General features: G+C 33.6%; 1 protein-coding gene across 1 annotated transcript; it reads left to right on the top strand.

Moving 5' to 3' along the window:
- The first annotated feature begins 6,612 nt into the window (after window positions 1–6,612).
- LOC107030344 lies at window positions 6,613–13,883 on the top strand. Its single transcript, XM_027911986.1, is given in 12 exon segments — window positions 6,613–7,657; window positions 7,788–7,855; window positions 7,949–8,237; window positions 8,240–8,796; window positions 8,887–9,019; window positions 9,086–9,478; window positions 9,525–9,640; window positions 11,230–11,382; window positions 11,496–11,653; window positions 11,738–11,885; window positions 13,324–13,445; window positions 13,561–13,883. Coding segments are annotated over 12 exon segments (3,294 nt in total). The 3' UTR covers window positions 13,673–13,883.

Genomic DNA, 13,883 nt, shown 5'->3' with positions numbered 1-13,883 from the left:
AGTGTAACAATCTCCTTATGCAGAAAAACAGGCCCTAGATGCATTGACTTTATCAAATCTCTCACAGAGATCTTCCCACATTGTATGTGCATCAGATCCATAGATGACGGTACTAAGTAAACCTTTAGAAACAATGTTCATTATCCATCCCAAGACAATAACATTACACCTATCTCATAGATCATGCATGGAAGAGGGATACATGTCCTTTTTACAAGTTCCTAGCAGAAATCCTAACTTGTTTTTACCCAGAACAAGTTTCAAGGATTTACTCCATAAAGAGTAATTCTTAGATCCTAGAAGTTGAACTGAGATAAGAACTGAATCTTGAGTATCGGATGAATGAATGAATAAGGAATGATTGTGATCCATTCGTTCAAGCTAAGTAGAAAACATTCCCAGTACTTGCACTTCACCAGTTACAACAACTTCATCAGTAAGCACCATGATTGATTCACCATCAAATTTCCAAATCACGAACAGAGACCCAACAAAGAAGGAATTGATAACCAAAATAGAGATCCTTGTATCAGCAAATTAAGAAGCTGATGAAGGAACCTTACAACACCTAAGTATTAGACACAGGATACTTCACTGTTCTCTGATACCATGATAAAAAGCTTCATCAATGAAGATGTGAGAGTAATTGAAGAGTGAATTCAGAGAGAATGTAAAACAGTCTTCATTCATAATATGAGACTTTACATTCAGGTTGTATATATATACAAAAAATAAGAAGTAGCTGTAACAAATAATCCTTTCTAACTAACTTCTATAACTAACTAACTAACTAACTAACTAAATAACTTTATGAGTAGTTAACTAATTACATGATTCATCAGAATCATTTAATTTATTTATACATGAATATCGTAATTTTGTATTTCATATAAATCAATATTGATTATTGCATAATATAAATTTTATCTAACATGCATTAGTATTGGCGATACATCCATTATCTTTAAATCCTTGGTTGGCTCTACTTGTACTAGATGGGATAGCGCCATAGCAGTGCCTAAATGCAAACAACATATATGTATATTTTCCATTTTAAGAAAACCAAATAATAGACAAAAATATCAAATATATGATTGAAACCAGGTGTGGAAATAGAGAAGTTATAACAAGGTGTTATTCAATATATCTATAAGACACGTGTTGGTATATGATAATGTATTTGAAAAGAATTTAAAGCATTTACTAAATCAAAATTTTCCTCTCTTGTCAGCACAAATGTAGGTGTTATTCTATATAGCTCACGTGTTGGTATATGATAATGTATTTGAAAAGAATTTAAAGCATTTACTAAATCAAAATTTTCCTCTCTTGTCAGCACAAATATCATGTGTCCTTTTGCATGTGAAAGCTTTTACAAGTGGCAATATTCCATACACCTTTCACCTTATAAATGCTACTCCTCACCCTTGAAAATTTACAGAAGAAAAATAACATTTTGTCCTCTTTCTCAGGCTCTTGTCTTCTTCTTCATTGATTAATATTTATACTCTCCATTCGTTAATTTTATTTATCGTATCCATTTTTTGATAATTAATTTAATTAATTTTATAAAATTAAATTAAAATATATTTATTTGATATTTTAAATATAAAAATTAAATATTTAAAAATTATGCAATAAATAGTATCAATTGCAATTTTTTACATATTAATATGATAAAAAATATATAGTGATATTAATCAAAATTCTTATCGTTTAGCTTTAAAAATTAAAACCATGATAATTGAAATTGAACGAGGGAGTATTAACTTTCATTCTCTTGATTTAACTTGATGGTACTAATACTAATTTGTAGATCCATGTAACCTCTATTTAATAAAAGAGAACCTGTTTAATTGCGGGGAAATATTTCATACTGCGTAAATAGTTTTTTAAAATAGTGTTCAACATAATTCATGTTTTAGTTGTGCCTATTTAAAATATTATAGTAATAATATCTATATAAATTTTAGTAATACTATTTTGCTAAATAATACGTCGTTTGTTATTATTATTATTGTAATATTTAAATTATTAGCCAACATAATTGAAGATAAAATGAGAGAAAGTTATTTGAGATAGATTGGGCATGTTTAGTGTTACACCAATAGATGCACCTCATTCATAGGTGTAATACTATGATAAGTGGAGATGTAAAAATCGGATGGAGTAAAACTAAAATAACATGGAAAAAGTAGGGTGTGTTTGATATGAAGGAAAATATTTTCATATTTTTTTGGAAAATAACTGGATTTTGTAATTTATTTTTTTATGTTGGTTGGTGATTGAAGAATATTTTCTAAAAAATATCTTTTATTTTTTACTTTAGACTAGAAAATACTCTTTACAAAAATAATTTCTAACCCAAAAATCAACTTCGATAATCGATCTAAGATGTGACCTTGACACCCAAATAAGGACACGACACTGACTGTCGTTTCAAGACCTGACCCTGAGATCTGACCTAGGACCTGACCCTGACTTTCGATCCTGAAATATTTTTTTAAAAATAATATTTTATTAAAAAAGTTGACGGGGTGGAGGGGGCTGAGGGGAGTGGTTGGGGTAGGAGTGACGTAAAAACTTTAAAATTTGAAATATTTTTTAAAAATAATTTTTTTAAAAAAAAAAAACCCTTTGACGGGTGTGTGGTGGTGGGGGATAGAGATGGGAATTTTTTAAATTTGATTTTTTTTTTCAAAAATATTTTTTTTGTTTGAAAAGACCAAATTTTGACGGGGTGGCTTGGGTGAGGGGGTCTTGGGGTTAGATTATGGGATGGGTAAAAAATAAAATTTTAAAATTTGAAATATTTTTTCAAAAGATTTTTTTTTGTGAGTGTAGGGGTGGTAGGGATTGGATGAGGTAAAAATAATCTTTTTTTTTATTTGGGGGAAGGGGTGTTGGGGCAAATTTGAGGATAGGGGTAAAAAAAATATTTGTAATATAAAAAATAAGAAAATTTTACTTTTTTTTGAATGAAAAGAGTTGGGTATGGGGTACGAGGTAGGGTAAGAAAAATATATTACTATGATTTAAGGAAGTAGAGTTTTGAAAAAAAAAATTCCTTAATTTTTGAAGGAAAGTCGTTTTCCTTAAATTTGAGGAAAACAAGTTGATTTGGAAAACATTTTTCAAAACATTTAAGCTAACTAAACATGAAAAAATTGAAAAACGTTATTTTTCTTCATACCAAACACCCTAGTCTCGAAAGAACTACAAAGATTGATATCAGTACAAATTTAACTAAACATAGGACAAGATAAAAGAAAAAGATCCATAAAATGACAGCTACTATGGAAATATTTTAAACTTGCTAAAAACTTATATGTATATATATTCATCGATCACGGTCGTGATATTAAGTTGTAATGATGGTATTTTTACATTGATTCGTGAGGGTCATGATTCCCATGAATGATCTGGAATGAGTATAAGAGTAGCATGTGGGTTATGCAACATGATTTGTCAGTCTCAAAATCTATAGCCCAGAGGCATGCCACTACCCTCCAAGTAAATGGTATAGTTGGCCTAGACATAGTTCGAAGGTCTGGTAGACAAAATGATTATCATCTATTGTGGGGTGGTCGTATTCGAGGATGAACGGGTAAGTGCATATAAACAAGTAATTCGATTTCGAGAAATTGACACCTTGGAATTTCTAGGGGCATTACTTATTTACAAATTCGAGAAGTTATTCAGATTTAATGAAGAATGGATAAGTGTATATAATCGCTAGACACTTTATGCTAGTCTCTAACATGACATAATAATCCAACTTTAAAACCATCCTTGAAACAAAGGTATTCTAAGGACAATGATATCGACCCAGGGTTCAGAAGATATGTCATTTCTCTTTTTACCTTTTTTTGGGCTACCATGTGAAGGGGATATCTGACAAAATTGAAAAAAGATAAAGATATGATGAATCAAGTTTAAAGGAAGAAAATATATATAACAATATATGAAGTTAGAGAGATGTAAAGATTGAAGGATCCGTAAAGAATGAAGAAATAATTCAAGAGAAATTAAGAGAGTTTGGAGAAATTGTGAACGGAGGAATCGTGTAACACTAAAATGAAACGAAAGGCAATTTACAAGGAAAAAAGAGATAAGTCATGATTGTCTTGAATAATGAGACATTTTCGATCCAATAATAACTCCACATGTGGATTGTACATTTAATGTGGCGGAGTCAATGTCTTTTGCATTATCGGAGGTTTATTAGGATGGACTTCTCATTCGCTTTTTCAAACATGCATGGCATCATGTTCGAGAAATGAGAGACTATGTATTGGGCAAAAAATAACTTGTACACGTGGAAGAATAAAAAAAATATGAATACACCGAATTAACATAGAATGCTCAAGAAAATTAGTTCGGTAAAGTGAACTAGTCTCAAAGATGAGTTTGGAAAAGATAAGTCTCTGAAATCATAGAATAACAATCATCATTATAAAAAAGAAGGCGGAAACTCGTACCCCCAATGACATGACAAAAAAGGATAAAAATGACGTATATGTCAGCTATGTTTGTACAATATTGTAATGACAATAACGAAATGTTAGCTGACACTACTAATAACATTTCAACATGAACAATAATCATTGGTTGTAGTATTCCAGGGCTTGAGTAAAGTTCTTCTATTTGTAGACGAATTACATTGATAACCTATAGATAGCAGTTTTAATATGATTGTATGGTTTGAGATTCTAAACAACAAAATTACAAGATACTATTATTATGGTGCTATAAGTTTTTCATATTTCATTAAGTCTTTGCTTCATAATATTTATTTACATAAATTGATCTCGAATCTATGATCAATATCACTTTAACATAACTGGATTAAGAACAAATAATTGTGTCTCCGGAGCTCTATCGCTTCATACGACTTTATTTACTTACTTATTTATTTTCATTTATTTTTTAACAAACATATATTTAATCGCTAATAACCAAATTAACGAGTTATATCAACCACGTGTTCTTGAACTCACTACAAATTTAATTGTATTATTTTCCAGTAAATATGAATATATTGTTGTACAGGCATATATTATTGAACGTTAACATTTATTTTGATAATTTAAAAGATCTAATAGTGTATTTACACTTTTTTCTATCAAATTAAATTAAATTTATAATTTTATTATACTTACATTGTAACAAATAAAAATATAACATAAATATCATCCTAATAATTACTCCAAATTTTATTATAATTACATTGTAACAAACAATAATATAATATAACTATCATCCTAATAATTACTCCAAATTCAATTTCACGATATAAGCAACTTATATATAAAAAATTGAATATCTTTAATCATTATAGATTGTATATTTTTGAGCGATCATCATTGATTCAATTGTAAAGAACAAGGGGTCCACAATGTAGCTGATTGGCCCTTATGGGCTATGGCAGTCAACTTGTGACCTCAAAGCATACAAGTCCACTTTACTTTGTTGCAGACTTTGATATATTCATTATAAAATAATTATTGCATACGTATTATAACAAATTATTATTTATTAAATAATATTTAAAAAAATAGTTTGAAAATCAAGTACTTAATCGTCACGTAAAATATGAAAATAAATTATTGTTTTTTCCTTGATAGGTCTAAAGTGATAAATAAAAAATAAAATTCATTTTAAAAATAAGAAGTAAAAGTGAACGAAGAGAGTAGTATTAATTTATTTCCATTTTTAACTTTAATTAATGGGACCAATAAAAGTAATTTTTAGGTTAATCAACAATGGTTAATGAATAATCCCTTTCATTAGTCATATGTGTACTACAAACAAATAAGTAGAGTTTCCTTCATTGATGCCTCTTATTTCTTTACAATACAAAAATGTCTCTCCCCGTCGCCGCAGATTTAGAACTTCCGGCGTACGTCACTCTCTCTCTCTCTCTCTCACACTTTCCTGAATTTTATCATTGATCTGTTAAATTCATGTATCTGTAGTTGATTATTTAACTCTGGTTCATTTCTTTGACTTGTATGCGACTTTTTTCCATTTATAGATTGTATAACTCGATTATTGAATTTCGATGGCATAGTTAAATTATACTTCTTTGATGTTTTATTTTTCTAATCGGTCTGTTAGTTTAGGTTTTATCTTTTAAATTTTTTGACTCTGTTGCTGGAACTTTAATTTTCAGATCGATTGATTGATGATCGGGAGAAGAATTGATGAAAGACGCAAATTTGTCAGATTGTTTTTACTGTTAAAATATTTATTTTTTCCTTTTCAAGGGTTTTTTTGTGTATCTATACTGTCGAGGGATTGTGTAGTTAGAGAAGTATGTATATTTTTTTTGTCTATATTAGTGTGAAATACATCATAAATCAGTAGAAAAAAAAAAGGACATAGAAGGATCTCAGTGTAAGTAGGGGAGTAGGAAGGCCAATTTTGCTATTTTGTTTGATAAGGTGGTAGTTGTTGTTGGTGTGAAAAATATGTAGGTGGTATTTCAGTTTAGTCCAGTGAACAAGTAAATGGAATGTTAGTTTGCCGTAGGTACTGTAGGGGAGTTAGTGCATGTTCATGTGCTCGTGACGTCTGAATTGTTTGTTGAACTGCCAAGATACGGGTTATATGCAGCTAGATTCATCCAAAGGTTTAGCTCAAACTATGATCTCTGGGGTGCCTGACCCTTCTGGTCAATGGATCCAGCAAGAATCATCTCAGCCGGTTATCTTAAGTGATGGCATATATTTACACAATAATGTAAATAACTATGTACCTGTACAAACTGGTGAGATATTTTCTGTGGAATTTCTTCAGGATCCTTCTTCAAGAATTGTTCCTACTCTGTCGGGGTTTAATGAGAAGCATGATAAGAGAGCTTTACCTCAAAGTAAGCAAGGCCAATACCAGGGTTATGAAGATCTCACAAGACTTCTTGGGTTGACTAGAATAGATTCTGAATGTGCTTCTGACATAACTGAATTTGCTTCTGCAAGAGGGTCTAGTACCGAAATTGAAAATGGTATTTATGTCGAGAATGAGCTTACATTTAATCAGAAAGTTGGATCTTGTGGGCATGTCCCTGGGGGAGCTACTACAGATTTATCCTATAATCAAGCTACTTCAGGGTCAAGTGCTCTGCTTTTAACTAAATCTGAATCTTCACAGTCATTAAAATCTTCTGGATTAGGAACTTCAAACTGTTCTCAGACAGGAAAAATTAAATTCCTGTGCAGTTTTGGTGGTAGAATACTGCCTCGACCTAGTGATGGAAAACTCAGATATGTTGATGGAGATACATGTATCATTTTCATAGGGAAGAATATTTCATGGGATGAACTTATGAAGAAAACATTAGCCATCTGTAACCAGCCTCACACTTTCAAATACCAGCTTCCAGGAGAGGATCTTGATGCCCTTATATCCGTCTTTTCTGATGAAGATCTTCAGAATATGATAGAGGAATATTATGTACTTGAGAAGCTTGGGGGTTCCCAAAGGCTCCGAATATTTTTGGTTCCTTTGACTAAATCTGAAAACTCATACCCTGAAGATGCTGCTAATGTTCAAGCGAGTGACCCTGATTATCAATATGTTGTTGCTGTTAATGGCATTGTTCAAGTGGATTCTTCTGCTAAGGAGAATTATTATGAGCAGTGTGTGCCCCAGCAAGGTGATACCTAAAGTGGACCGCAGTAATGGTCTTTATGTCCCACCTTCTTCTGGATTGGTTGGTGAATCTCAGAGTCAGGTTAAGTCTCCCAATCAATCTACTCTTCTTTCTCCTGTGTTTGTTCAACAAGGAGATTGCAAGAACGACTCAAGGAATGCAAACACAAACAAGTTGCCACATGGTAATGACATGTCTACTGTTGGTTAGCAGCACCCAATCATTACCTGAAAACCGAATGGATGTACTTATATTGGTTATTATGCCCCACAAATAAACCTGATAAATTTACAGAGTCCAAACAAAAAAGATGATATCCATCAGACAAGACAATCGAGTGAATTGCTTTCACATCACCATGGTCTCAGCAGAGACTTTGTTGCTCCAACATCGGAACAATGTGATGGAAGCTTTCAACGGTACTCCTTTGAAAGAACAGAACCCAAGGAAAGGACTATTCACTCTGGAAAGCGAAATGATGAAATGGATGTATTACTGGGATACACTTCCACTGTTACTCTAAATGGAATTCCCCATGACTTTTCGGATTCAAAACTTCAGGAACATGGAAAAAGATCAGCTTACGCTCACAAGAGGGAATAAGCTCATTTTCCTCTTTGAAAATTTTACCAGCTCAGTTATCTTCACACGATGTGCCTACTGCTATGCAAGGAAACCTAGTGTCTCTGCATCAGAATACATACCCAGTCAGTTCTCAGCATCAGATTAGGGTACTTAATGGGGAATCAATTGTGGCTACTGACTTGATGGATTTTCCAAAGTTGTCTTTTGACTCAAATTCAGTGAGTAAATGTGGGCCCGTGCAAATAAATATTAATGGAACAGACACTAGATGTAACGGGGCTAAAACAAAGTTGGAAAATTACCATCTTGGTTCAAAAAACTTTATGGAGAAAAATTTAAATTGTGAGATGGTGAACGCATGTGATACCAATAAGGCACTTCTCTATCGTGAGGGTAAATTTCCTGATAACAAGTCATACAAAACAGCTGTGGGTTCAGAGAAAAAACTACCTGATGTTAACTCTGCTATGATGTCTAATAATGGAGGTGATATACCTGATGAAGAAACACAATTTTTTGACATGAACATCCTTGCATCAACACCTTTAATTAATACAGTAAATGAGTGATCCCAAAGAAATCAATTTGAGTATGCCTCAGGGGGGATAAAAAAGGCTGAGCCTGAGAACAATACATCCTGGGTGAAGTGTTCTGAAGTTGCTGGGAGGATTTCTAATTCTGAAACAGAGTCTCATGGTGCAGAAACTCTGAGTGATCTACTCCCTGAGTTTTCTGATGGCCTGATTTCCGACCACTCCCCCATGCCAGCAGTTGCTGCATGTCCCTAAGATACTTTTGCCAAAGAACCGTTGCTAATATTCTCTGAGGAATTGTCACCATCATCAGTTGTTGATGATGGAGGCCAGTCGATGCCCTCGAATTACTCAGCTTTCAGGAAAAACCCAACCAAGGATGTTGTTTTTAGGAGAGAAGTTTCTCTAATTGATGAAGAATTTACTAGTTACAGTGACCAGAAAGTTGTGAATTATGGTGTTGGTGAATTTTCTAGTGAAAAGCAAAAGATAGAAGATGCTCCAGTTAGTAAAAGTATCAAGGAGAGTCAGCAGGTTCTGAATGCAAATGGAAGAGATGTTAGATCACCCAGTGGTGACTTATATGCTGCAAATCTCTTAGATTTGGATAATATCGGTGGTGAAGTCATATCTCCTAGTGCAGCAGAAGGGGCGGCATTTGCCCCTGACTTGGGGTTGGAGGTGAATTTCTATTTCACTTTGATGGGTTGGTGTATGATTTGGTTAATAAAAGCTCTCTTATGCTCATATAGTTTTTTGTTGTTTATCTGTCCTGGCACAATTTGCCAACCCACCCGACGGAGATAAGGATAATTTAATCACTGATGCTATGATAGCTGAACTAGAAGCTGATTTGTATGGTTTGCAGGTAAAGGATCATTTCCTTTTGCATTTTAAACCTTGTTGGAAGTCCTCATCATAATATTTCATTTATCCCCTTTTTCTACTATAACTTTTAACACTCTAATCTTGGGTATGAGTCTGAAAGACTTAAAAGGCCGTTGCCTTCTTACAAGTACAGTACCAGCAGAGCGCTTGTAATGTATCCTAAGGAGAACTCAAATGTACAAGGCTTTGTCCTTCACTACATACCCCCCCCCTCCTACAATACCTTGATCCTTTTATCATAGTGTGTTACATGACAAATATCTTTGATTTATTGTCATCGTTAAAGATTGTGGTTCAGTTCTTGGCAATAATAATGGTCTGCTATTTCTAGTCTTGGAATGTGCCTTAAAAGGTTATGTTATGGTTTTATTTCTTATCAACTATGTTTCTCTACTTGTTGATGACAAAATACCTAGTGTAATCCCACAAATGGGCCTTGGGGAGGGTGGCGTATACGCAAACCTTATCCTTACCTTGTGAAGGTAGAGAGGTTGTTTTTGATAGACCCTCGACTCGATTAAAGCATTTCAAAATAGGTTTTGAAAAGAAAATACAATAGTAATGAAGCTATGTCGAAAATAATGGAGAAAAAACAGTAGCAACAACAAATAATATGATAATCAAAGCAAAAGATATAACATGTAATAATGAAAATTGAAGAATAAGATAATAGAAGAGTTATAATAATAATATTGATAAGGAGAACTAGACAACACTCGACTACCTATTAACCTTTTACCCTAATCTATGGCCTTCATATCCTCCTATCTAGGGTCATGCCTTCGGTATGTTGCAGGTGTGTCATGTCTTGTTTAGTCATCCCTCTTCAATACTTCTTCGGCCTCTACTTCTACCTAGACCCTCCATAGTCACCCTCTCAGATCTACTTAATTGGATATCTGTTCATCTCCGCTTCAGATGACCAAACCATCCCAACCTCACCTCCTCATTTTGTCCACCACGAAGGCCTCTCCCACATTGTCGGAAATATCTTTGTTCCTAATTGTTTCCCTCCTAATATGCCACACATCCATCTCAACATCCTCATTTCCTCTACTTTCAAGTTTCATCTTCTGGATGTGTGAGTTTTTAACTGGACAATCCTCTGCCCCATACAATATTCTAACAACTACTTTATAATACTTACCTTTAAACACAAGACACTGGATACGATCCTCCATTTTATCCACCCGTTCCAATACAATGCGTAACATCATGACTGGACAATGTTCCATGTCTCCATCCACTGTCCTCACCCGAGTCTTGGCTGCATCATACATATACCTTATCGTCTTAATGTATTTCTTCGAAAACATCTCCATAGAATCCACACACACACACACACACACACACACATTGTGGAAAGGTAATTTTGTAACTTGATCTTGTTTTACCCTTCTTTATTAATTTTAAGGGAAGATGCTAACTTATATCTTTTTTCTTAGAGTTTAATATGCTTGTTTCCTTTAACAACAACAAAATTTAGCTCAATTCCTGACAAGTTTGCTTTATTTTAAGAGTTCCTTAATTCATTCGTAAGCAGTAGCTACAACTAATGTTACATTGTAGATCATAAAAAATGTTGACCTTGAAGAATTGAGGGAGTTGGGCTCAGGGACATATGGTACTGTTTACCATGGAAAGTGGAGAGGAACAGATGTTGCTATAAAGAGAATTAAGTGGGCATGTTTTTCTGGGAGATCATCACAGGAAGAAAGGCTGGTGTGTTTCCTTTAACACATCTATCAAGCATATCATTTTTTCCTGGATTATCAGCAGTGTTTATGGTCCTTATTGTGAAATTCATAATAAAACTATCCTTTTTCTAAATCAAGGACTTCTGGAGAGAGGCACAGATCCTTTCCAACCTTCATCATCCTAATGTGCTTGCATTATATGGAGTGGTACCTGATCGGGCCGGGGGAACTTTGGCAACTGTGACTGAATTCATGACTAATGGATCACTTCGAAACGTTCTTATTAAAAAGGACAGGTGATGTTGCTTTTGCTATGTTAATTAGTTCTAGATGCTTCTCTTATTCATAACTTAATGGGATCTGCTAAATTCCTTGTGCAGATCACTTGATAGTTATAAGAAACTTCTTATCGCCATGGATGCAGCTTTTGGGAAGGAGTATTTGCACTCGAAAAACATCGTCCACTTTGATCTAAAATGTGACAATTTGTTAGTCAGTCTGAGGGATCCACAACGACCCATATGCAAGGTATCTTTTTTCCAATTACGGCAGGGATATATGCACTCTTGAGTGTACAAGAATAAATCCAGAATGAATCATGAGAGAGCATATCCTGATTTCAGGGGCATAATAACATGCTGATCCAAAGAAAATCTTCAATGAGAGGCCTTAAACTTCTTTCTAAAACAATCAAAACACTTCATATATAATTTTATTCGAAGTCTATTTTTCTAGGTTTTGATGTGCAAAGTTATTACAATAATTAAAATTGATTTCTAGTAATCCCTTTTAATTTCTAATATATCTAATCCATTATTTAGGGTTTTTAGTGTTTGGTAAATTTTTTACCTAGTGCTCCTTTTTGAGATTGTGTCAAAGTTTTAATCCTTTTGTTTTCTTTTTTGAGTTTGGAATAACTAAATTCCTATATTCTAATTGACATATTTAAATTCTAATAAATAACTAAAAAAGACATTATAAACCTAAGAAGTAAAGATACCAAAATTTAATAATTTTAGAAGTAAAATAATAAAAAGAGTAATGGAACCAGATTTAACAAGTTGATAGCTTGATATCACTTTTCACTGCTTCAGTATGCTTGATGCAGTGCTTGAAAATTTGAGAAAGAAACAAAAAAAGAGTTGGCAATCGGCTTTGGCCTCTGTTGTTTTTACATATTTGTTTCTGAGAGTTGGAGAATGACAAGGGAATTTATTAAAAGGTTAATGCATGCTATTTGAAGAGAACGGTAAGAAACAGACAAACTATGTGGGCCAATTGATGATATTGAATGTAGCAATAAATGAGGCAAGAAAATACTACCTACACGTATAGTCTATGGAGGGATTCCTTAAAAAGACTATTTTGTTTCCTTTATCGTCTATGGTTTCATCTTTCCATTTTTATTATGAAAACATGCTTATCTACTTTAAACACAATAGTTCTTTTTTTTTAAAAATATCATACACATATTAGGGAAATTTTGGGCCCCAAAATTATGGGGCCAAAAGTAGCGCTACACCCTTCGCCTACCCTGTCTGACTTACACAAGTTCTTATGATTCAGTTGTTACTGATATTGGAATTGTATTGGACTGACTTCTGGTCAGATAGACTTTCTGTTTCCAGAAGCACATTACTTGCATCTACAAAGCCAAAAGCTTTTAGCCAAGGTTGAATAAATGATGAATAATATTGGATCAGAGTGTACTTTTCACACAAAATAAGATTTCTTCAGTACAGTTAGGACCAATGAAGACTTCTTGTGATGAAACAAAGATAACGACACCACTGTATATGAGACCTCTACTACAAGGAAACAACACATTCTTGTATGCTTATTTTGTAGGGTGAATCCAGCTAGATCTACTGATACATTTTCATACGATAATTTCATCCCATTTGTATTTTGGTAAAAATCTTACCTTGCCACAGTAATTGAGTTATTTGTAAGATATGTAATGCAGGTTGGAGATTTTGGACTCTCTAGGATTAAACGCAATACTCTCGTATCTGGAAGTGTAAGAGGTACTCTTCCCTAGATGGCACCTGATATGTTAAATGGTAGCAGTAACCGAGTATCTGAGAAGGTTAGGCTGATTACTGTAATTTACTATAATCAGATATCTCATAAAGCACTAACATCTGATATTAGTTGTTAAGTATGTCAGTAAGCAATAAATTGGATGGTTTGGTTTCTGACTGGTTGATGTTTTTTCATTTGGCATAACAATGTGGGAGATCTTGACTAGGGAAGAACCCTATGCAAACATGCATTGTGGGGCAATCATTGGTAAGGCTCTGAATACCTGTTAGACCAAGTGAATAACTTCTGCTTCATAACAATAATGGGAGGTAGAGGGAATAATATTTTGCTCAGGGAATGGATTCCACTTGATTATAAGGGTTTGCAAAGGAACTTCTGAATATGCTTCCAAGCACTTTTCCCAATGTATTCACCTTAAGACTTCTCTGGGTCTTTAGGATCCCTTTTCCGGTGGTAATTGACCATCGGAATCCTGCACTA

Source organism: Solanum pennellii, chromosome 9, assembly GCF_001406875.1.
Source record: "Solanum pennellii chromosome 9, SPENNV200".
Classification (NCBI taxonomy): Eukaryota; Viridiplantae; Streptophyta; class Magnoliopsida; order Solanales; family Solanaceae; genus Solanum; species Solanum pennellii.
The sequence above is the reverse complement of the archived record's forward strand: the minus strand, read 5'-3'. Positions and strand labels throughout refer to the sequence as shown.